General features: G+C 40.7%; 1 protein-coding gene across 1 annotated transcript in view; it reads right to left on the bottom strand.

Annotated features, from left to right (window-relative positions):
- Window positions 1-4,258: 4,258 nt before the first annotated feature.
- The window catches only part of LOC140199072 (glycerol kinase), a 114,343-nt gene continuing 93,946 nt past the window's right edge, over window positions 4,259-24,655 (bottom strand). Inside the window, exons 15-19 of the mRNA XM_072260539.1 lie at window positions 18,938-19,022; window positions 17,019-17,139; window positions 13,820-13,963; window positions 12,641-12,721; window positions 4,259-4,997 (exon numbers count right to left, since the gene is read on the bottom strand). Of these exons, the coding sequence (XP_072116640.1) occupies window positions 4,942-4,997; window positions 12,641-12,721; window positions 13,820-13,963; window positions 17,019-17,139; window positions 18,938-19,022 (487 nt within the window). The 3' untranslated portion in view covers window positions 4,259-4,941. The remainder of the gene's footprint in view (window positions 4,998-12,640; window positions 12,722-13,819; window positions 13,964-17,018; window positions 17,140-18,937; window positions 19,023-24,655) is intronic.

Genomic DNA, 24,655 nt, shown 5'->3' with positions numbered 1-24,655 from the left:
AGTCAACCTTTATTCCAACCCTGTGCCTCCTGCCAGTCAGCCAATCTTCTATCAATGCTAGTGTCTTTCCTGATATACCATGGGCTCTTATCTTAAGCAGCTTCATGTGCAGCACCTTGTCAAAGGCCTTCTGAAAATCCAAGTACAAAACACCCATTGACTCCCCTTTGTTTATCCTGCCAGTCATTTCCTCGATGAATTCCGACAGACTTGTCAGGCAAAATATCCCCTTAAAGGAAACAATGCTCATTCTGGCCTACTTTATCAATTACCCTGAAATAATGATCTCATACATAATAATGAACTCCAACTTCTTCCCAACCACTGAAGTCAGGCTAACTGGCCTAGTTTCCTTCTTTCTGCTTCCCTCCCTTCTTAAAAAAAAATGGAGTGACACTTGCAATTTTCCAGTCCTCCAGAACCATTCCAGAATCTAGTGATTCTTGAAAAATTCTTGAAATACCTCCACAATCTCTTCAACTACCTCCTTCAGAACTCTGGGGTGTAGTCCATTTGACCTATCTACCTTCAAACCACTCAGCTTCCCAAGCACTAAATCCTTAGTAATAGCAACTAGGCTCACTTCTGCCCCCCCCCCCCACCCCAACTCTTTCAATTTCTGGCATAAAGCTAGTGAATTCCATAGTGAAGAATGCTATTTTTGGTTTGTCTGCCATTTCTTTGATCCCCCATTATTGCTTCTCCAGCATAATTTTTCAGTATTTCACTATCCATCTCGCCTCTATTTTACTCTATATATGAGTGAATATGCTTGTGAGTGTAAAGTACCATACTATTTGCTATCCCACTTACAAATGAAACAAAAACAAACATAGAAAACAAAAACATTTTCACGGCCAAAATAATTTTAAAAAAATCAAAATTAAACATGTTCTATAATGCCATATAATACTTCACTGGTTATGTTCTATGTTCTAAGTGGAACAGGTAAAGATAGATACAACTGTAACAATGCTATGCAAAAATTAAACTGCCAGTACGTTACTTGCCACAGATTTATCATTATCAAAACCTGTTCTGAAACAGGTTATTTGGAACTCACGGTACTCCGGAGATTGTAACATTGAGGCAAATGCGAAGATGAGCGCCAGCTGCTTGTCTTTTGTTTTGCTATCTCAGAGCCTGCTGCTGTGCCTGGTTTTCTCCGTTTACGATATGGACTTAGACTACAGACTGTTTTTCAGTCTTATAGTTTCTTTTTATATGTTGTGTTTTCCACCCAATCTTTCTCGTTCTTCTTGTGCGGGGAGGGGGATTTGGGGATTGATGTGCCTGTTCCGTTTTGTTAATTTTTTTGTGCGGGAGGAGAGATGTGCCTGCTGTTTTTTTTGAGCGGGGAGGTGGATTTGGCGATCGGTGACTGTGCTGCCTTTCCTTTCTTGGTTTCATGGCTACCCGGAGAATAATAATTTCAGAGTTATATACTTTGTTAATAAATGAACCTTTGATTGAAATCCACTGCAAATGTTTTTGCCTTGATATACATCTGTCAGATTTGGCATGGATAGACAAACCTCAGCATTCCAATCTTGATTTACATTTGTCAAAGGCCTTACCTGTATCAAATGGTTATTTCACCAACATGGGAGCTCGGAGGATGGATAGGCACTGCAAACATAACCTGGAGAATGCACTGATTTTTTTTTCCAATGAAGAGCTATACCTAGATATGCGCAAAGTGAAAAGACAGAAGCAATGTCACAAGGTTGTGAATGGGAATTTACCAGACTCATGCACCTACAGGCCTAGGTGCATACGGATGTCTGCACTTGAGGTTAATCATCCTTTGCCTGTCATTTAATGCTGAAGTATTAAAGCCATATACTTACTGCCTACGCCAAGCAGACCATAAAACTGGTTGAGACTGCATTACTGCTTCCTTCCTGTTATGAAAAAGTGTCAACACAAAATAATCTGCAGATGCTGTTGTCAAAGGAACACTCACAATGCGCTGGAGGAACTCAGCAGGTCAGTCAGCATCAGTTGAAAAGATTAGTCGACGTTTCGGGCCGAAACCTTTCGTCGGGACTGAAGGAAGAACTTTGGGGAGGGTTTGAAGAATGCTGGTAGTTGAAAAAACAGTAATTTTAAAGACAGTGGGGTGGGGGAGGGGAAGCAAGGAGGTGATTGGCAGGAGAACAATAGTAGAAGGAGGCAGAACTATGAAGGAGAATTGAGATACTCTGCATTTTCACAAACAGCCTGTGAATGTAAAGGAACAATATACCATCCATCTCTAATTGAGAAATATATTTATGCGACAAGTTAGAAGTTACTCGAATCATGATTATTTTAAATTAAAATATACCTATAAGCTATCAAATCACATCAATTATCCAAAATGGGCCAATTTCACATTCACTGGAACACAATCAATTCTGATGAGCTTGGGGAAAGCACTGATAATCAAATGGCACAAAAATGGAAAGGCAGAAATAACAATTACTATTCTCAAACAAAGTAACAACTGCTAATTTTAAAATGCCTGATTATTTCCAGAGATAATGCAAAGAGAGTCTAGAAATTACTGGTTAAAATAAAGCTACAATTATAAAATACAGATCTTACTGATTAAAGTTGTGCTATTATAGGGCAGATGGTGGAAAAAAACAATTCTCAGACAACTGTACAATTAAGGATTAATGGTAAAGTTCAGATAACATGAGGTGAAATAGAAAATTATCAACATGTAGTGGTGCTGCAGGTCCAACTGCTCCAGATACTCAGGTTAGACCACAAAACACAGAAGAATTAGGCTATTTGCTCCATCCAGTCTGCTCTGTCATTCATTCATGGATGATTTATCTTCCCTCTCAACCACCTTCTTCTGCCTTTTCCCCATATCCACTGACACCCTTACCAATCAAGACCCTATTAACATCCACTTTAAATATACCAAATGACTTGGCCTCCATATCTGTCTGTGGCATGAATTCTAGATTCACCAGCTTCTGGCTAAATAAATTTGTCATTTGTTTCTAAAGGGACGTCCTTCTATTCTGTGGCTGTACTCTCTGGTTCCAGACTCTCCCACTGTTGGAAACCTAAAACAGAGGAGCTGAGTTAGGTCATTTGGCCCATCTAGTCTGCTGCACCATTTCATCATGGCTGATCCAATTTTCCTCTCAGCACCAATCTCCTGCCTTTGCCCTGGATCCCATTGTGCCCTGATCAATCAAGAATCTGCCTTAAGTATACATAAAGACTTAGTCTCCACAGCTGTCTGTGGCAAAGAATTCCAGATTCACCACTCTCAGGCTAAAGAAATTCCTCTTCATCTCTGTTCTAAAAGGACTCCCCTCTAATCTGAGACTATGTTCTCTGGTCTTAGACTCTCCACCATAGGAAACATGCTCCCCACATCCACTATCACCATTTGATAGGTTCCAAGGAGGTCACCCCTCATTCTTCTACATTCTAGTGAATACAGGCCCAGACCCATCAAATGCTCTTCACATCACAAGCTATTCAATCCTGGGATCATTTTCATGTGCCTCCTTTGAACTCTACCCAAGATAAGGTGCCTGAAACTGCTCACAATACTCTAAGTAAAGCCCCACCAGTACTTTATAAAGTCTCAACATTACATCCTTGCTTTTATATTCTAGTCCTTTTGAAATGAGTGCTAACAATGCATTTGTCTTCCTCACCAGACTCAACCTGCGAATTAACCTTTAGGGAATCCTGCACAAGGACTCTCAAATCACTTTTTGCCTTTGTTTTGTATTTTCTGTCCATTTAGAAAATAGTCAACCCTTTCATTTCTTCTACCAAAGCATCCTCTCCATGTATACTCTATCTAGTATTATGTTTCAATCCAATTTCCCCCACCCCTCCCCATTCTTCTAACCTGAATGATCTACCCTGCATGTTTCTCATTTTGACAGGTGGGCTTCCTTCCACATTATAAAGTTCTGAAAGTTTTAAGTTAATTGGCTAGTGTCTAGGTGAGTGGGCCCAGGCACCTGGACACTCAACAGCCTGAAGCTCTACAAATTTAAATGCTGAAAAGACAAAGTAGTGACTGGTATATCATATAACAATCAGGCAACAAATTTATTTTGTGATTTGTTGTACATGGCTGTGTACAGTTATGGTTCAGTGTGTTGTATGACAAGGAACAATGAAGATCAACATCGACACATACAAATGCAGCATTGTAATCAAGAACAAGGAGGCTGATATACCCAGTTGTTCATTGGTACAAGTTTAAAATACATGCACAAAGAAACCAGCATTCCATTAAAAATTATTTAATTTGAAGTACATTTTCCTCTGAGAAATTTGTTTGCTCCAATTTTCAAGCATTAAGATAGGATATTTGTCACAGTAACTACTTCATATACATAGCTCAGTTTAGAAGCAACCCACATTCTATTCATTCCTTTAAATAGCTTTCAATTATATCAGCGAAAACATGCACCATTCACATGCCTGGATCTGGTGACCACCAGTCAAAGTCTGAGAAGCTTAAGTGAGGAGACTCAGTTGCCTACTGCCAGTACATGTAAAACGTAGAACAGGCACTGTAAGTGAAATGAAATGTACAGAGCTGGAGATTTTCAAAGATATATTTCAAAATTCGTGCAGTTCTCATTTCTTCCTCCTCCCTAGTGTTGCTCTAGTTCTATGATGAAGTTAAAATAGGACTCTTGAGTAAGATGTGCAAGTGATCAATGTTAGGATTTAACCCGTTTAAATTCAGCATCAAATCAGTGAAAAACAGTCTCAGATTAAGAGTGCAAAATTGCAAGTCCTGAACTTTAATTTCATATAGTCATTTGATAATTACACAGCAATACTTTATCCTGCAATTAAAGTACCAGCATTCATTTCTGTATCTTGATAATACCTAAAAGGCACTTTCAATTCATGCTTTAATTATAACTTGCTGTGTCCAAATATTGGAAGGCAAACAAATCATGAGGAAAATGGCACAGCGGAAGCTTTGAGGAACGGCCGTATTCCCTGTCCATCTGGAACAAAAAGATCAGAGTACATATGACATTTGATATCTTTTACATTACTTCCTTCAGCTGTCTGCAAAGGATAATACTTTGTGAAATTACATTACTTTCTTTTTAGAAATGCCAAGTGACTGTGTGTGAGAGAAAATAAACATTATTGTGCATGAATTCCAAAATATACCATTTATCTGAAGGAGATCTTCATTGGATCAAACTGGGCTTGTACTTCCCACCAGGTAGATAGAACTGATTATCAACTTAAAACATCACAAAGCACTTTGCAGATAATGTGTGAAGCTGGTAGATTTCCTGCACTCTTACATGTTATTCCAACACACAAACTGCACTTAAAAAAAACATTTATACAATTATAATACCCTTAATATCTATAGCTAAACAAATACAGATGTGCTTCAAGGGTGTACAGAAAACAGAATGACAGCGTGTAAAAGGGAACAGGAGAATCAGAGTCCCGGTCTGCTAAAATGAGCACACAATCAGATCTCTGCTCTATGAACTCAGGAGCTGGTGTGTTAAAAGGAATCTTTAAAGCAGCGTGCCTAACTAAATGTCAAAGCATCAGGATTTCTATCTAGACTCTCAGATTATCAGAGTTTTATGGTATTTTAATGTAGGAACTGCTCCAAGGAACAACAATTTATGATTGAGATTATCTGCTTTTCTTAGTAAAATAATGAGGCATTTATCATTAATGATAAACATAGAGAAACTATTCTGCTCTTCACTACAGTGCCATGGCACTTCAGGTCCCAGCAGCACTATAGTGCAGAGCTTGCTCGGATATTAAGAGCCCAATCATAGTTTGAATCCAAAATATTTTTTTTTTTACTCCAAGCTCATCTGAATCCCCGTCATTGAGTGCTCTCACAACCTACAGACTCTCTTTCGAAGAATCTTCATCTCATGTTCTCATTATTTTTGCTTATTTATTATTACGTTTTTCTTTTTGTATTTGCATAGTTTGTCATCTTTTGCTCATTGATTCTGTTATGGTTATTATTATATTATGGATTTATTGAGTATGCCCACAAGAAAATGAATCCCAGGATTGTATATGGTGACAAATATGTACTTTGACTAAAAATTTACCGAGTACTTGCGTAAATCCACACTATTCTAGTGCAGACTTGCGAAGAAGTCCATGATTTTAACAACTGAGGTAAAGAGGACTGCAGTGTTAATAGGAGATTCCACAGTCAGAGGAACAGAGACAAGATTCTGCGGACGCAATAGAACATCAGGATGGTATCCTGCCTCCCTGGTGCCAGGATCATGGACGTCTTGGATCGGCTCCATGGCATTCTCAAGGGTGAAGGCGAGTTGCCAGAAGTCTTTGTGCATATTGACATCAATGACATAGGTAGAGAAGGTAGGTAGGTCCTGAAGAGAGATTCTAGAGAGCTAGGTAGAGAGCTGAAAACAAGACTTCCAGAGCAGGTGAATGTGTGGCTGAGGAACTGGTACAGGGGGCGGGGGTTTAGATTTATGGATCATTGGGATCTCTTCTGGGGAGAAGGTACGACCTGTACAAGAGGGACGGCTTACACTGGAGCCCGAGGAAGTCCAATATCCTTGCCGGCAAGTTGGCTAGAGTTGTTCGGGAGGAATTAATCCAATCTGGCATGGGTTTGGGAACCGGAGTAATAGTGCTGAGGATGAAGTACAAACAAAGGCAAAGTGTATGAGACTCCTAGCGAGGATAAGTTGGTGACAGGGTAAAATTAGTCAACAGGATGAATTATAATGCCAAAGGCGGACAAAACTGTGAAGAGCAATTACAGGACTGTATGCGAGAATTACCCAGAATAAGGTAGATGAACTTGTAGCACAGTTACAAGATTGGTATGAATGATGTAGGCATCACTGAATCATTGATGAAAGAAGATTATAGCTGAGAGCTCAACATCCTAGGATACACACTGTATTGAAAAGACAGGCAGCTAGGCAGAGGGATTGGCATGGCTCGGTTTGTAAAAAATGACATCAAATTGTTAGAAAAAGGTGGCATAGGGTTGGAAGGTGTTGAATCATTGTGGGTAGAGCCAAGGAACTACAAGGATTAAAAGATCCTGATGGGAGTGGTAGACAGGCCCCCAAACAGTAGTAAGAACACAGTCTACAAATTACAATAGGAGATAGAAAATGTATGCCAAAAGAGCAATGTTACAATAGTCATGGATTATTTCAATATGCAGGTAGGTTGGAAAAATCAGGTTGGTGCTGGATCCCAAGAGGGGAAGTTTCTAGAATGTCAATTAGAGGGCTTTTTAGAGCAGCTTGTGGTTGAGCCCTGTAGGGGATCAGTTATTCTGGATTGAGTGTTGTGCCAGAATTGATTAGAGAGCTTAAGGTAAAAGAAACCTAAGGGGCAAGTGATCATAATAAGATTGAATTCACCCTGAAATACGAGGAGAAGCTAAAGTCAGATTTGTCAGTGTTACACAGAGTAAAGGAAATTACAGAGGAATGAGAGGGTCAGAATTGATTGGAAAACACTGGCAGGGATGATAGCAGAGCAGCAATGGCTGAAATTTCTGGAAGCAATTCAGAAGCCACAATATATATACAACCCAAAAAAGTAGTATTCTAAAGGCAATATAGCACAACTCTGGCTAATAAGGGAAGTCAAAAGCCAACATGAAAACCAAAGAGAGCATATAATAGAGCAAAAATCAGTGGGAGGTTAGAGGATTGGGAAGCTTTTAAAAACCAACACAAGACAATTAAAAGTCATTAAGGTAAAGATGAAATATAAAAGGTAAGCTAGCCAATAATATTAAAGAGGATACCAAAAGCTTCTAGATGCATAAAGTATAAAAGAGAGACAACAGTAGATTTTGGACTGCTGGAAAACGATGCTGAACAGATAGTACTGGCGGACAAGGAAATGGCCGAAGTTCCAGAGTGTCAGTAGTCAGACATGTGTGAAGTTGCCATTAAGGAGAAGGTTCTTGGGAAACTGAAAGATCTGAAGGTAGATAAGTCACCTGGATCAGATGATGTACATTCCTGTTTTGAAAGAGGTGGCTTAGAGATTGTGGAAGTATTAGTAATGATCCTTCAAGAATCACTACATTTTGGAATGGCCCCAGAAGACTAGAAAATTGCAAATGTCACTCCACACTTCAAAAAGGGAGAGGGAAAGAAGAAAGAAAATGATATAGGCCAGTTAGTCTGACCTCGGTGGTTGGGAAGATGTTGGAGCCGATTGTCAAGGATGTGATTTTGGGGTACTTGGAGGCACAAGCACCCGATCTAATAGGTTGTAGTCAGCATTGTTCCCTCAAGGGAAAATCTTGCCTGACAAATCTGTTGGAATTCTTTGAAGAAATAACAAGCAGGGTAGACAAAGAATTCCTTGATGTTGTATACTTGAATTTTCAGAAGGCCTTTGACAAGATGCCACAAAAGAGACCGTTTGACCAGCTACGAGCCCATGGTATTACAGGCAGGATTCTAGCATGGATAAAGCAGTGGCTGATTGGCAGGAGGCAAAGTGTGGTAATAAAGGGAGCTTTTTCTGGTTAGCTGCTAATGACTAGAGGTGTTCCATAGGGTCTGTGTTGGGAGCGTTTCTTTTTACGTTATAGGTCAATAATTTGATGATGGAATTGATGGCTTCGTTCCAAAGTTTGCAGACGATATGAATATAGGTAGGGCAGGTAGTTTTAAGTAGGGTATAGAACACTGACAGATCAGCGAATGGGCAAAGTAGTGGCAGACAGACTACAATGTTGGGAAGTGTATGATCATGCACTTTGGTAGAAGAAATAAAAGGGTATACTTTCCTAAGAGAGAAAATACAAAAATCTGAGCTGCAAAAAGGACCTTGTGCGGGATTCCCTAAAGGTTAATTTGCAGGTTGAGACTGTGGTGAGGAAGGCAAATATGAAGTTAGCATTAATTTTAAGAGGATAGAATATAGAAGCAAGGATGTAGTGTCAAGCACTGAGGTCTCACTAGAATCACTGGGAGGAATTTTGGGCCCCTCGTATCTTATAAAGGATTTGCTGACACTAAAGACTGTTCAAAGGAGGTTCATGAAAATGATTCGAGGATTGAATGGCTTGTCGTGAAGAGCATTGATGTATCTGGGCCTGTATTCACTAGAATTCAGAACAATTAGGAGTGACCTTATTGCAACCTATCGAATCGTGAAAGGCCTTGATAGAATGGATGTGGAGAGGATGTTTCCTATGTTTCCGCTGGTAGGACCAGAGGGGACAGCCTCAGATTAGAAGGGCATCCTTTTAGAACAGAGATGTGGAGGAGTTTCTTTAGCGATAGACCATAAGATTTAGCCTCCTTCTGCTCCTATTTGGCCCATCAAGTCTGCTCTGCCATTCAGTCATGGGCTGATCCAATTCGCCCAGTCATCTACACTCCCCTGCCTTCTCCCCATACCCTTGGATGTCCTGGCGAATCGAGAACCTATCTATCTCTGCCTTAAGTGGACGCAATGACTTGGCCTCCACAGCCACTCGTGGCAACAAATTCCATAGATTTACCACCCTCTGACTGAAGTAATTTCTCTGCATCTCTGTTCTAAATGGATGTCTTTAATCCTGAAGTTGTGTCCTCTTGCCCTAGACTCCCCTACCATGGGAAATAACTGCCATATCTAATCTGTACAGGCCTTTCAACATTCGAAATGTTTCTATGAGACCCCCCCGCCCCAATTCTCCTGAGCCCAAGAACTACCAGACATTCCTCATACAGTAACCCTTTCACTCCTGGAATCATTCTCATGAATCTTCTCTGAACCCTCTCCAATGTCAGTATATCCTTTCTAAAATAAGGAGCCCAACACTGCACACAATACTCCAGATGTGGTCTCACAAGTGCCTTATAGAGCCTCAACATCACATCCTTGCTCTTATATTCAAGATCTCTAGAAATGAATGCCAACATTGCAATTGCCTTCTTCACCACCGACCCAACCTGGAGGTTAACCTTTAGAGTATCCTGCACAAGGACTCCCAAATCCCTTTGCATCTCTGCATTTTGAATTCTCTCCCCATCTAAGTAATAGTCTGTCTGTTTATTTCTTCCACCAAAGTGCATGACCATACACATTCCAACATTGTATTTCATTTGTGAAGCATGAGTGCTGAATGTGGTATTCGTTACAAAGGCAGCTGTGGAGGCCACCTTTATATATATTTAAGGCAGAAGTTGAAATATTCTTAATTTGTTAATGCATGAAGGGATACAGGGAGAAGGCAGGAGATTGGGGCTGAGAGGAAAACTGGATCAGCCACGATGAAATGGTGAAGAAGACTTGATGGGCCAAATAGCCTAATTTTGCTCCTATATCTTATGGTCTAACACAGATTGTAGTTAGAGTTTAACTAGCTCAAGCCACAGTGACACAACTTCCACCCACCTGCTCAGGGAACAACCAAGAATTCTCTGAACCCAGTTAGAAAATTGACCATTGGCTGACTGGCTCACTTCAAGACTTACTTTTGTTTTCAGCATGATGAATTGATAAAGGGCATTGCTCAGAAACATTACAGAGCAATACAACATAGATAAAAAGGACAAATTCAATCATGAGAATAAATTAACCCTGAATATGAGTGCATCTGTTTTGCTACAAAACATCTTCAAAAAATATCCATTATCCAAGGCTGTCAACCAAACCATTTCGCCATTTAAGTCTCTCCGCTGCTTGTGGACAGTTCTGCAGTAAGTTGAGTGACTTGTTTCCCAGGATGATTAGTAATTGACAATAAATGTTGTGCAGGTTGATGAACATTCGATCCCAAAAGCAAAGAAAAACAAGCTTGGACAGTCACAAATACACCAACATCACACAGCATTAGCAAATATGATAAAGTTAAAGTTAACAAAATGAGCAGTCAAAATACGAAATTGTTCAGGCTTTAAATATTACAAAAAACTGATAATTAATCGTACCAAAATCTATTCTCTGGAATACCCGATCTCAATCACTGTACAAAATCAAAACAAAATTAAGCATGATAACTATTTCCCCCCTCCCTCACCAAAACATTGATGGATTCTGATGCTTTAAAATCAACGTTCTTTTGGAAGTCAGGAAAGAGGCACAGAACTTGCTGCTTCACAATTGTTTTATTATTAAGTATTATAGAGTTGAAAATGGTCAGCGATAGAAGTCTACTACGTGAAGGGAGATAGAAGCATAAAGATAGTGTCACTATGCAGTCACCTCTTACCCAACGTAAATAAGAAAAATTCCATTCAAACTTGCAGGTAAGAGTCAGTCAATCAGAAGCTCCCCATTCAAATAATGCAACACCAGAGAAGTTTCCAGAGCTTTCCAGAGTCATACAAATGTAGCCACTAGGGGACACTAAACAGCTGCATATGCATACTGTTTAGACTACACTAGGAAGCGTACTAAACAGCAACTGTTAAACTGCAAAGAAAATAACAACTAAACAGTCAAATCCAACAACATACTGCTCAATTCCTGCTAAGCCCGTGGTCAATGTTGTCCACTCGAGCTACAAAGCTGCAAAATGGCCTTCCACCTGGTAACAATCTGCAATGTTACACGTTATTGGTTTTTTGAACAGATGATTTTCCTTCTCATATGCAGTTCCACAATGATTGGGAGATTAGCAGCAAATAAAATTTAAGACCCATTGTAATTGAATTAAATAATCTGAAGTAAATTACAAGATGCAGTTAACTAAATATATAGTGTTGACTTTCCACTACCAGCTAAAAAAATTTCAAGTTTAAAAGAAAGAGGGACAATCTCACTGAAGCACGTAATCCTTATGCGGATGGTAGGTTAGGTGTCAAGATATTTGCACAGGAGTGACAGGCGGGGGGGGGGGGCTGGAATATCAATGAACAGGTGTATTTTCAAGGTAGGGTGACAGTCAGTTAAAATGGAGTTACAATAGAACAACTTCTCATGAGCCTTAGCAAATCCCTGCCCAGCGGGTTCTGGAGTGGGATCATTGGGAGGTATCTGAAGAGGAGGATACATTTTGTAAGATCCAGGATTAAAGACTTGAGAAATTGGCATAGAAAAGGAAATCAGCCAAGATCATACTCAATGGCGTAGCAGGATTGAGGGGACAAGGCTTGGGGCACCATGGTAGCGTAGCTGTCAGAGTGACATGATTATAGCTCAGGCATTCCAGAGATCAGATTTCAATTCTGGCACCATCTGCAAGGAGCCTGCACGTTTTCCATGACTGCGTGGGTTTGCTCCAGGTGCTCTGGTTACCTCCAAAGACATACCGGTTAGCAGGTTAACCAATCATTGCAAACTGTCCTGTGATTAGGCTAGTGTTAAATAGGTAGGTTGTAGGGCAGTGCAGATTGTTGGGCGGAAGGCCTTGTTCAGCACTGCATTTCTAAATAAATGATCTATTCCTATTTTCTTAGATGCTCCTGTTCATACAGTGCACTTAGTGTCCTTGTGCAAGTCCCTTCACTCCTCTGTGTACTACAATTTTAATATTTATATGTTGAAACCCCACTATTTACTATTTATATCTACTTCTGTACTTCATTTACGATAACTTTTTTCATACACTTACTTCGCCTTTTAAATTTTCATTTCTCTCATCTTAATTGGTGCTGTTTATGGCTGGTTCTTTTTATGACTTTACCCCAACACTCACCAAAATCATCGTCACTGTGCTCTGCCCAGCCTATTGACTTTTGTACAGCTAACTTCCAGCGACGAAACCGTTTGTTGCTCTCTGCGGATTAAAAAATATATTAAATAAAGTGCGCTAGAAATTCTTCCACATTTTAATGGCATTCAATTAGCCTTGTAACTCCACTATGGGTGGTTCCAAGCCCAGCTGCAAAAGGAGGGGAGTTGGGCACGGGGTTAACAACCCCATCCCATAAAAATCAGAGCTAAGGAAACACCAAAGAAGATCCAAAAGATCTCATCCCTGACACAGGGAGGATCTTTTCCTAGAAGACGTAAAGATGGGCTACAGCTGGCAACAATTTAACAGATTAGCTCAGGACAGAGGACTTCGATGAGCTGTTGTTGACGGTCGATGCCCCAGTAGGTATGATGGGTTTAAACTAAGTAATTAGCCATGTCACGTGTGGAAGCTTGATCTCATTCTTTTGCTCAGATGCCTTTATGGCATTGCTCTTTTTGGATTCAAACTTCCTCCTGTCCCAGGTCTACTGTTAAACTGAAAATGGTGCCTTGTGCAGCCTCTAATGATCTTACTGCTCTTCAAGGTATATCTGTATCTGTCTCAACTCCACACTAGTATTCACTCTATAATCCTGCATCACTCAATCTCTCATCTGATACTTTCTCATACTTATCAACCAATTCTGGATTAGTGCACTTCACTGTGATACATAAAGGCATTTCACTTTTTGAAGTATTACCTCTGACAACACGATACGATAAATGAGGAACAGGTAGTATTTCACACTACTTGTACTGCATCACAGACCAGTTCACAAACGGATACACCTTACAGCAAGTACTGGCTGGGGATTCAAGACAATGGAAATTCAATGAATAAAGAATGTGCTAAAAGGCAAGATGGCATTACGCTACTTAACGTGACTAAAGAAAAAGTATTTTTTTTAAATTCCAATTTTCTGTTACTCTAATGTTGATAGCATTTACATCAACATTGAAGTCATCCATTCTTGTAATGAGGGAAGCAATGAAAATCTTAAATCAGGTTCAAGGTGGATTGTAACATTGCAGTTAAATTAAAATTAGAAATACATTTATACCATTCTATTAAACTAAAAAAATCTTCTAATGCAACAGATGGCTTGTGAAAAGATTTCTAAGTCAAATGTTTTCTTACCTTCAATCTCTACCTGTGGTTCAAATTTCTCCCAGTCTGAGAATGAGGAACTGTCTTCTGGCAGATTCCAGACTCCAATACCTTCTGCAGCACCAGCCACCATGGCTGCTCCTAGTGCAGTTGTTTGTGTCATACTCGGTTTTACTGCCAGAAAGCAAAACACACAAATTGCTCACTCAGTTGGGATTTGGGATTTTTGTGCATGTGCTGTCTCAAGAAGGCAGTGCTTATTTAGCAAACAATGTATCTATCACCTTCTGAAAATAAATTTCTCGTTGTATATACCAACCAAGATTGTGAAAATGTGCTTCCTCGTTCATAACTGTTCCACACAAGTAACAGTCTGCCAGCCTCAACATATCTCTTCATATTCTTCAAAACTCCAGAGAATACCAGCCTTGTTTACTCAATCCCTCCTTCTATCACAAACCAACCATCCATGGAACAATGAGGAAATCTGCAGATGCTGGAATTTCAAGCAACACACATAAAAGTTGCTGGTGAACACAGCAGGCCAGGCAGCATCTATAGGAACAAGAAGAGTCCTGACGAAGGGTCTCGGCCTGAAACTTCAACTGTACCTCTTCCTATAGATGCTGCCTGGCCTGCTGCGTTCACCAGCAACTTTTATGTGTGATCCACGGAACAAGTCCAGATGATAATTTCAGTGCTAGTAACTTTTAAATTAGGTTGAACTTGGTGCAGGTTAGGGCACAATCAACACAATTTTGGACAATTTTAATTTTATTGAGAGAAAAACAAAGGATGGAAGGAGTGTGTTGGAGAAGCTTTAAAAAAATACAATCCATAATGATTCATAAAGAATTAAAAAGTGATGGACCTTTCCATCAGTAGATTTTAAATAGTGAACATAGCCATACAATGAAAATAATGTACCAAAGGCACTTATTGCTCATGCTCAATAAGCCTAATGTTTACATATTCTGAGCAACAAAAGAAACGTTCTGAAAACGTAGAGCTGCATGTATGTATTATAGAACACAGAACAGTACAGCATAGGAACAGGCCCTTTGGCCACAATTTTGTGCGGAACCAATTAAATTAGTAATAAAGTAACCAATTAAACTATTTTCTTCTGCCTAGACAATGCCCAGATCCTTCCATTTTCCTTATTCATGAATCGATCTAAATGTCTCTAATGTTTCTGCCTCTATCACCACCCCAGGCAATGCATTCCAGGCACTCACCACTCTAGTATTAAAAAAAAACTTGCCTCTCACGTCACCTTTGAATTCACCCTTCTATCACCTTAAATGCATGCCCTCTGGTATTAGATATTTCAACCCTTGGAAAAAGATATTGTCTACTCTATCTATGCTTGTCATAATCTTATAAACCTCTATCAGATCTCCCTTCAGCCTCTGTCACTCCAGAGAAAACCACTCAAGTTTGTCCAATCTCTCGTTATAGCATGTCCTCTTCTGCACCCTCTCCAAAGTCTCAACATCCTTCTTACAATGGAGTGACCAGAATTGTATGCAATACTCCAGATGTGGCCTAACTAGAGTTTTATAAAGCTGCAACACAACTTCTTGGCCTGTCATTGATCATTAAGCAAAAGAGAACTCACTCCAGGACACCATACATTCGATAGATAGAGCTTGGATCCTGGTAGATTTTAGAACATTTAATCAGATAGAGGATGCTTCTGATACAATGGAACAGTGGAACGCAATGCCACACTCAGAATTACATACATTCCAAAACAATGGGTGCAGAAGTGTAGGCATTGTGCCACCGTTATTAAACAACTCCCAAATTAAAACAGCTTGACACCAATGTAATAAAACATTTTTTTAAACTTGTAAAAAGTTGACCACTTTTTTGTCAATGATTCTCATGATTTCCTCATGAGTTTCCAACAATCTTCAAGCAAAAAATTGGGAGCTCCCACAGAAATCCTACCAACCTCCATTTATTCAAAGCTTTTGAGGAACTTCATACTTTATTAATACAAACCAAATAGACAAGTGCTCAAAATATGAAATAGAAACAGAAAATTCAAGAGATACAGCAGGTTCAGGCAGAACTTGTGAAAAGAAACACAAGATTTCAGCCTTTCAGATAGCTCCAGAGGTTTTTGTAGACCCAGGTGACTTCTTCCGGTTTATCCACAAAACATGTTATTCTTCTCTTCTCATGTTTCTTTTTCTTTCAAAGGTGGCTGGAGCCCTGTCAGAGTCCATGATCTATAGCTGCAGCTCAAACTATGGTTCTTCATCGGCAATGGGCTGACTCTGATTGGCCTGGCATTTCAAAATCTCCTGGTGCAGCCTGGAAGACATGCACCTTTGGGGTGCAGCCCCATGGATGACCAGATTCCTCACCGACATTGCCAACTGAAGTGTCACTGGAGACTGAAATGTCGAGACAGCAGACAGTGTAAGCTGCCTTCGAAAGAAGGCCCCTGCACTCAACCAATCTCACTTCTCTTGATGGTGAGAGAGAGCCTGTTGATTCTTGGGTCAGGGTACTTGGAGAAGCGATGTGGCAGATTGTAACATCAAAACAGCGAGCTGTTGGTCTCCCCTCTCGTTGTAGGAACGATATCTCTCTCCTCTAGGGAGAGAGAGCGCCTGTCTGAGATGAAGTGTTGGGATGGATAGAGGTTTTAGATGGATTCTAGATCATGACCTCTTTGGGGGCTTTGCTATTGCTTGCGTGGTGGGTGATGGAGGGTTGATGCTTTTGTTGGAGCAAGTAGGGGGAGGGGGAGATGGGAGGGTTTAATACTTTTGCTGCTGCTTGTGCATGGGGGGGCTTTTGGGATTCTAACTTTTTCTGTCATTCATTCATTGGGTTTTTGGTTTTGAGGATGTCTGCGAAGAGTAAGAGTTTCAGGTTGAATACAGTATACATTCCCTGACATTCAACTGAACTTTTCCAGATCCAACAAAGAGTTTCAAAATTAAAGTGTAAACTGTTTCTCTTTACACAATGTTACAGTCTTTCCAGCACTTTGTTTTTATCTGCGATTTCACAACAGCCCAAACTCACTCTATAAAACTATATTTAATACAGATGTTCATGACTTCTGTCATGAACAATTCTTCATTTAAAAAAAAAAAAAAGCAGTCTTCCCCAAATATTCAGTATTCAAGAAAAAGTACTGGGGACTGGAAGCAAGTCCCCTTTCCTGGCAGGAATTAGAAGGAAGAGTGCAACTTTGCATCCTTACCAACTGGTATACCAAGTATATCTGATTGAAGTTGCATCATTATCTTGTTGCTGGTCATTCCTCCGTCTACTCTGAGATGTGTCTGTTTGATCCCAGTGTCTTTGTTCATGGCCTCAAGAAGCTGAAAGCAGCATACAATTATTGAACTGCAACATTTAATTACTCCTCTAACTTATTTTTTTCCACAATATTTTTGTTTATCAACTTCAGACAAGTTTCAAACTTCTTTTCTATTTTGTGTACAATTTAATATTCCACTCAATAAAAACATTCACCTTGAGAGTTCAACTCTACTCTTGGAAACTCTGCCACAGGAAACAGTTGAGGCCAGTTCATTGGCTATATTTAAGGGAGAATTAGATGTGGCTCTTGTGGCTAAAGGGATCGGGGGTATGGAGAGAAGGCAGGTACAGGGTTCTGAGTTTAATGATCAGCCATGATCATACTGAATGGCGGTGCAGGCTCGAAGGGCCGAATGGCCTACTCCTGCACCTATTTTCTATGTTTCTATGTTTCTAATACTATATTCCCAGCAGAGTGGTTCACTTTGAGTATAGTTCAAAATGAAGGACAAGATACAGAGGTATTGGTTTTATGAACTACACTTGTGTGGAATGAGTGTAGTTTTCTTGTTTATTTGCAATTCTGGCATGGTTTTAAACTTCCATTCTCACTACAGGTTAAGCAAATAAAGGTCACTGAATTAAGATCAACAGCTCAATATCTTTTCACTTGGAAGAAATTACTTATAAACCATAAACCAAAAGAAAAGTTATGGGCAGATAGGATTTTGGAAGGATTATGATCTTTGAGCACTTTGGTTGTTTGGCTCGAATTCACAAGAATTACCCAGAAGTTTTTCTATGCTGATACTGGTTGCACCTCTTTTAGATAATGTAACCACATGATGAGGGGTAGCATGGTTGGAAAGGTAAATGATTGATATTACACTTCAATATCTGTATTAGCAACTTGATCATCAGAAAGGTCCTAGACCATTTCATTAAGAAGACAAATTGATCTTGTTGATGCATTGCAAGTTGAATTAATGGACTTCCTAGCAACACAAACAAAATGGAGGAACTCAGCAGGCCAGGCAGCATTTTGTATGTGTTGCCTGGATTTCCAGCATCTGCAGATTTTGTCTTGTTTGTTAATTGACTCGCACCTTATTTACTGGCTTGAAGTTTACCACCTACGTACAATTACAAAAAAATCCTTAAAAGGTGCAAGCATGGACTTTTGGTGTTCGGTGCAAAGATTGCACAGTGTCATTTTGGTTAATTCAATCCCCCCCCCATTTCAGCTTATAATCAGCAACAGGCAGTTCACACTGTAAAGCAACATGCAATGTTACCTTCAAGGTATCTTTGGCACTTTGGGCTCTGTGCTCCACTGAACTTCACTTGACGAGATGATTTAAGAAAACATACGCGCACACACACACACACACACACACACACACACACAACCACTAACAGCAACTAATGGGATCTTGAAATATTTTAAGCTAATTTTCTAGATTCCATGCAGTTTTCAACATTTCTTATAATTGGCTACATTTTCAGTGTTTTTTTTTACAAATAACTCATTTTTGGGGACCTTAAAAAATAACAGTATTATAGAGTCAGCATTGATTTGTAAATGAGCAAGCATATTTGACAAATTTGAGTGTTTCTTTTTTGAGGTTACACACAGAATAACAAAGGCAAACCAAGGGATTTTGTCTCCTTGCACTTCAAGGTCTTCAATAAAGTACCAAAAGATAGAATAGCTGTTGGCACTTGCAGTATTATTGGTTTGACAGGATTTACAGAGAACCTCTCACCAATTCTCTATTTTGTCTGTGCCAGAACAATTCAGTAAGGTAAAATGAAAGTGCACCCGAGATGCACTGATAGAATGAAACTCCGGCTTACCTCACGTGTTTGAAAGGCAACAGCTTCTAAAGCAGCAAATGCAATGTGATTTCTATTTGTAAACTGGGTAATGCCACATATTATTCTGAAGAACAAAAAAAGAGGGAAATATGTATTTAAATTATACATGCACCCGATTTTCTGCACATACTATAAAAATGCTACATGATTATTCATTTGACACCATTTAGTTTACAAGTTCAAATTTATTGTCATCTGACTGCACATTTACAGCCAAGTGAAACAATGTTCCCCCAGACCAGCGTACCCACAAAACATCACTTAAAACAAAATATTACCACAAATAAGTTAATAAAATATATTTCAAATTGCAAGTATTGTGCAGCACAGGTAAATGTGTACAGTAAACAGCTTGCTGATGATGAGACTTCTGTGGTGGCAGGGTATTCGTTAGTCTCACAGCCTGGGGAAGAGAAGCTGTTACCCAGTCAGTAGTCCTAGTTCTGATACTCCTATACCTCCGACCTGACTGTAGTGGGTCAAAGAGATTGAGGATCCCTACCATTCATCCCACAACAATGCTTTGGGCCCTTCATATACAGTGGCATGCAAAAGTTTGGGCACCCCTGGTCAAAATTTCTGTTACTGTGAATAGCTAAGCAAGTAAAAGATGAACTGATTTCCAAAAGGCATAAAGTTAAAGATGACACATTTCTTTAATTCTTTAAGCAAGAAAACGTTTATTTCCATCTTTTACAGTTTCAAAATAACAAAAAAGGAAAAGGGCCCGAAGCAAAAGTTTGGGCACCCTGCATGGTCAGTACTTAGCAACACCCCCTTTGGCAAGTATCACAGCTTGTAAGCACTTTTTGTAGCCAGCTATGAGTCTTTCAATTCTTGTTTGGGGGATTTTCGCCTATTCTTCCTTGCAAAAGGCTTCTAGTTCTGTGAGATTCTTGGGTCGTCTTGCATGCACTGCTCTTTTGCGGCCAAAAAATTCTATTCAAAAGGCTTAAAGGAACATCTGAACAAGCCTGATGCATTTTGGAAACGAAGTCCTGTGAATTGATGAAGTTAAAGTAGAATTTTTGGCTGCAATAAGCAAAGGTATGTTTGGAGAAAAAAGGCTGCAGAATTTCATGAAAAGAACCCCTCTCCAACTGTTAAGCACGGGGGTGGATCGATCATGCTTTGGGCTTGTGTTACAGCCAGTGGCACGGGGAACATTTACTAGTAGAGGGAAGAATGAATCCAATTAAATACCAGCAGATTCTGAAAGCAAACATCACACCGTCTGTAAAAAAAGCTTAAGATAAAAAGAGGATGGCTTCTACACAACAGGATAATGATCCTAAACACACCCCAAAATCCACAATGGTCTACCTCAAGAGGTGCAAGCTGAAGGTTTTTCCATGGCCCTCACAGTCCCCTGACCTAAACATCATCGAGAATCTGTGGATAGACCTCAAAAGAGCAGTGCATGCAAGACGACCCAAAAATCTCACAGAACTAAAAACCTATTGCAAGGAAGAATGGGCAAAAAATTCCACAAACAAGAATTGAAAGACTCATAGCTGGCTACAAAAAGTGTTTACAAACTGTGATACTTGCCAAAGTGGGTGTTACTAAGTACTGACGAAAAAACGTTTGCTTTGGGCCCTTTTCCTTTTTTGTTATTTTGAAACTGTAAAAGCTGGAAATAAAGAAGTCTTCTTGCTTAAAATTTTAAAGAAATGTGTCATCTTTAACTTTACGCCTTTTAGAAATCAGTTCTTCTTTTACTTGCTTAGCTATTCACAGTAACAGAAATTTTGACTGGGGTGCCCGAATCTTTGCATGCCACTGTATACCATGTCTGTTTTGAAATGCTAAAGAATTTCCATTTCTATACAGAATCATCCGTATGTGGCAACAGGACAGTGCACAGAGCAAAATACAGTGAAGCTCCAATAATCTAATATCCTCCTGTCTGGAAAGCTTGATGGATCACAGGGATTAAAGGATGCCATTTGCTGTGCTCCCTGCGACACATTTGGGCTCTGATTCCTATACTCATTAGTAACTTGCCTTGTTGCATTTCTCACCCTCGCTTGAATTTCACTGGGTTCTTTCTGGCCCTCCCTTTACACCTACCAAGTTCACTGGAGAATACTATATTTCTAAGTAACATTTGAAATTTGAGGATCAATGGTATGTTGGCTGATTATGAAGAATTACAACCTATTGTCTGGAAAATCTGTCAGTCCAGAAATAGCAAAATCCCCAGTATGCTGATTAGCAGAAGCCTCAGTATGCCAGGTAATCAAATTCTTACTGTAATAAGTGTAGGGAGATGCTCAGTGGCCACTTTTTTTGGTACACCTGCTTGTTAACGCAAATATCTAATCAGGCAATCATATGGCAGCATCTCAATACATAAAAGGCATGCAGGCAAGGTCAAAAAGTTCAGTTGTTGCTCAGACCGAATATCAGAATGGGGAAGAAATGTGAGCTCAAACACGACGGAACCTGCAGATGCTGGAATTTCAAGCAACACACATAAAAAATGCTGGTGAATACAGCATCTATAGGAAGAGGTACAGTTGATGTTTCGGGCCAAGACCCTTTGTCAGGACTAACTGAAAGAAGAGATAGTAAGAGATTTTAAAGTGGGAAGAGGAGGGGAAGATCCAAAATGATAGGAGAAGAAAGGTGGGGGAGGGATGGAGCTAAGAGCTGGAAAGTTGATTGGCAAAAGGGATATGAGAGGATCATGGGACAGGAGGCCTAGGGAGAAAGAACGGGGGAGGGCGCCTGTATGGGTCCCAGCTATGCCTGCCTTTTTGCTGGCTTCGCAGAGCAATCCATGTTCCAAGCCTATACTGGCATGTCCCCCACTTTTCCTTCACTACATCGACTGCATTGGCGCTGCTTCCTGCACGCATGCTGAGCTCGTTGACTTCACTAACTTTGCCTCCAACTTTCACCCTGCCCTCAAGTTTAACCTGGTCCCTTTCCGACACCTCCCTCCCCTTTCTTGATCTTTCTGTCTCTGTCTCTGGAAACAGCTTATCTACTGATGTCTACTGTAAGCCTACGGACTCTCACAGCTATCTGGACTATTCCTCTTCTCACCCTGTCTCTTGTAAAAAAAAAAATGCCATCCCCTTCTCGCAATTCCTCCGTCTCCGCCACATCTGCTCTCAGGATGAGGCTTTTCATTCTAGGATGAAGAAGATGTCCTCCTTTTTTAAAGAAAGGGGCTTCCCTTCCTCCACCATCAACTGTCCTCTCAAACGCATCTCTCCCATTTCACGCACATCTGCTCTCACCCCACTAGGAATAGGGTTTTCCTTGTCCTCACCTACCACCTCACCAGCCTCGGGGTCCAACATATAATTCTCCATAACTTCCGCCACCTCCAACGGGATCCCACCACCAAGCACATCTTTCTCTCCCCTCCCCCCCTTAACGCAGGGATCACGCTCCCTACGCAACTCCCTTGTCCATTCGTCCTTCCCATCCCTTCCCACTAATCTTCCTCCTGGCACTTATTCTTGTAAGCGGAACAAGTGCTACACATGCCCTTACACTTCCTCCCTCACCACCATTCAGGGCCCCAGACAGCTCTTCCAGGTGAGGCGATGCTTCACCTGTGAGTCGGCTGGGGTGATATACTGTGTCCAGTGCTCCCGATGTGGCCTTCTATATATTGGCGAGACCCAATGCAGGCTGGGAGACCGTTTCGCTGAACACCTACGCTCTGTCTGCCAGAGAAAGCAGGATCTCCCAGTGGCCACACATTTTAATTTCACATCCCATTCCCATTCTGATATGCCTATCCACGGCCTCCTCTACTGTCAAGATGAAGCCACACTAAGGTTGGAGGAACAACACCTTATATTCCATCTGGGTAGCCTCCAACCTGATGGCATGAACACTGACTTCTCTAACTTGTTAATGCCCCACCTCCCCTTTGTACCCCATCCTTCCTTTCTTTATTTATTATCATTATTTATTTATTCTCTCTCTCCTTTTTCTCCCTCTGTCCCTCTCACTATACTCCTTGCCCATCCTCTGGGCTTCCCCCCTCCCCCTTTCTTTCTCCCTAGGCCTTCCATCCCAGGATCCTCTCATATCCCTTTTGCCAATCAACTTTCCAGCTCTTAGCTCCATCCCTCCCCCTCCTGTCTGCTCCTATCATTTTGGATCTCCCCATCCCCCTCCCACTTTCAAATCTCTTACTAACTCTTCCTTCAGTTTGTCCTGATGAAGGGTCTCGGCCCGAAATGTCAACTGTACCTCTTTCTATAGATGCTGCCTGGCCTGCTGTGTTCACCAACATTTTTTTTTAAGAAATGTGATCTGTGTCTTTGACCATGAAATGATTGTTGGTGCCCGACGCCATGGCTTGAGTATCTCAGAAACTGCTAATTTTCATGCTTAATCTCGAGTTTACAGAGAATGGTATGATAAACAAAAAAAAAAAATCAGTGAACGGCAGTTCCTTGGGCAAAAATACCTCGTAAATGAGTGAGGTCAGAGGAGAATGGCCAAACTGGTTCAAGCTGACAGGAATGCAACAGTAACTCAAATGACCATGCATTTCAACAGCGGTGTGCAGACAAACATCTCTGAATGTACAACACATCAAACCTTGAAGTAGATGGGTTACAGCAGTAGAATACCACACCATGCTCCACTCCTGTAACAAATAAAATGGTCACTGAGTGCAAATGTGTGATTTAGTATGGAGCAGCAAATGCTGACGCCAGCCACACTGTGGCGGGTCTTTAACCAAGTTAGCTTAAAGTTTATGCCCAACTACTAACAAAACATGACCTGCAATAGTCGAGGACTCAACACACAACCACTACTATATCACCAGCGAGAATGTCCATCACCCATCTCTCATCCACACGCTGGTAAATCCAACTATCTGGATGAGCTGCTCCTGCCTGCGTACACAGATTGAAGAATACGATACCAGTGAAGAGGACTACAAAGAGCTGGACGGCAGAAGCGGAGGTGCAAATGCAGTCAGTGGACTGGACTGTGCTCAAGGATTTGTTAACATCCTTAATGCACATGCTACAGTCGTCACTTACTTCGTAAGTGTATGTTTGGACATGTTTGTACCATAAAGTCACTCCGAGTCTTCCGAGTAGTGCTGGATGAACTAGGAGATTTGTAATCTGCTGAGGGCTAGATCTGAGGTGTTTACGGCTGACGACCCAGAGTTATACAAGAAGTCTAGGTACAGCCTTTGGAAAGCCATTTTGACTGCAGGGGAAATTTGAACTGAACCGGAATTAGAGGAAGATGCTCAACGGCTGGGCAGAACATATATAATATAACTTTGTGCAAGATGAGATTGGGTAGCATAAGGGACAATGACCCATCACTCCCAGATGAGCTGAATGCCTTTTGTACACATTTCGATAGGCGTCTGGTCTAAATGGCGTACCTGGCCAAGACCATGCAGACCAACAGGCTAGAATACATTAATGATGTATCAACTTCTCACTTCTGTGGTCTGAGGTTCCCACCTGGTTTAAAAATACATCTATACTGGTACTCAAGAGCACAGTGACCTTCTTCAACACCTATCTGATAGCACCTAGATCAACTACAACGTAGAGCTTTGAGGAGTTTGTTATTGTGTGAATCAGCTCCTGCCTCAGAAAACCTGGATTCACTCCAATTTATCCATCAGCACAATGGGTCAACAGTACATGCTTCACTATTTTCTGGACAACAGGAACTCACATCAGGCTG

The sequence above is a fragment of the Mobula birostris genome, chromosome 6 (genome assembly GCF_030028105.1).
Source record: "Mobula birostris isolate sMobBir1 chromosome 6, sMobBir1.hap1, whole genome shotgun sequence".
NCBI lineage: Eukaryota > Metazoa > Chordata > Chondrichthyes > Myliobatiformes > Myliobatidae > Mobula > Mobula birostris.
This window is presented reverse-complemented; position numbering and strand designations above follow the sequence as displayed.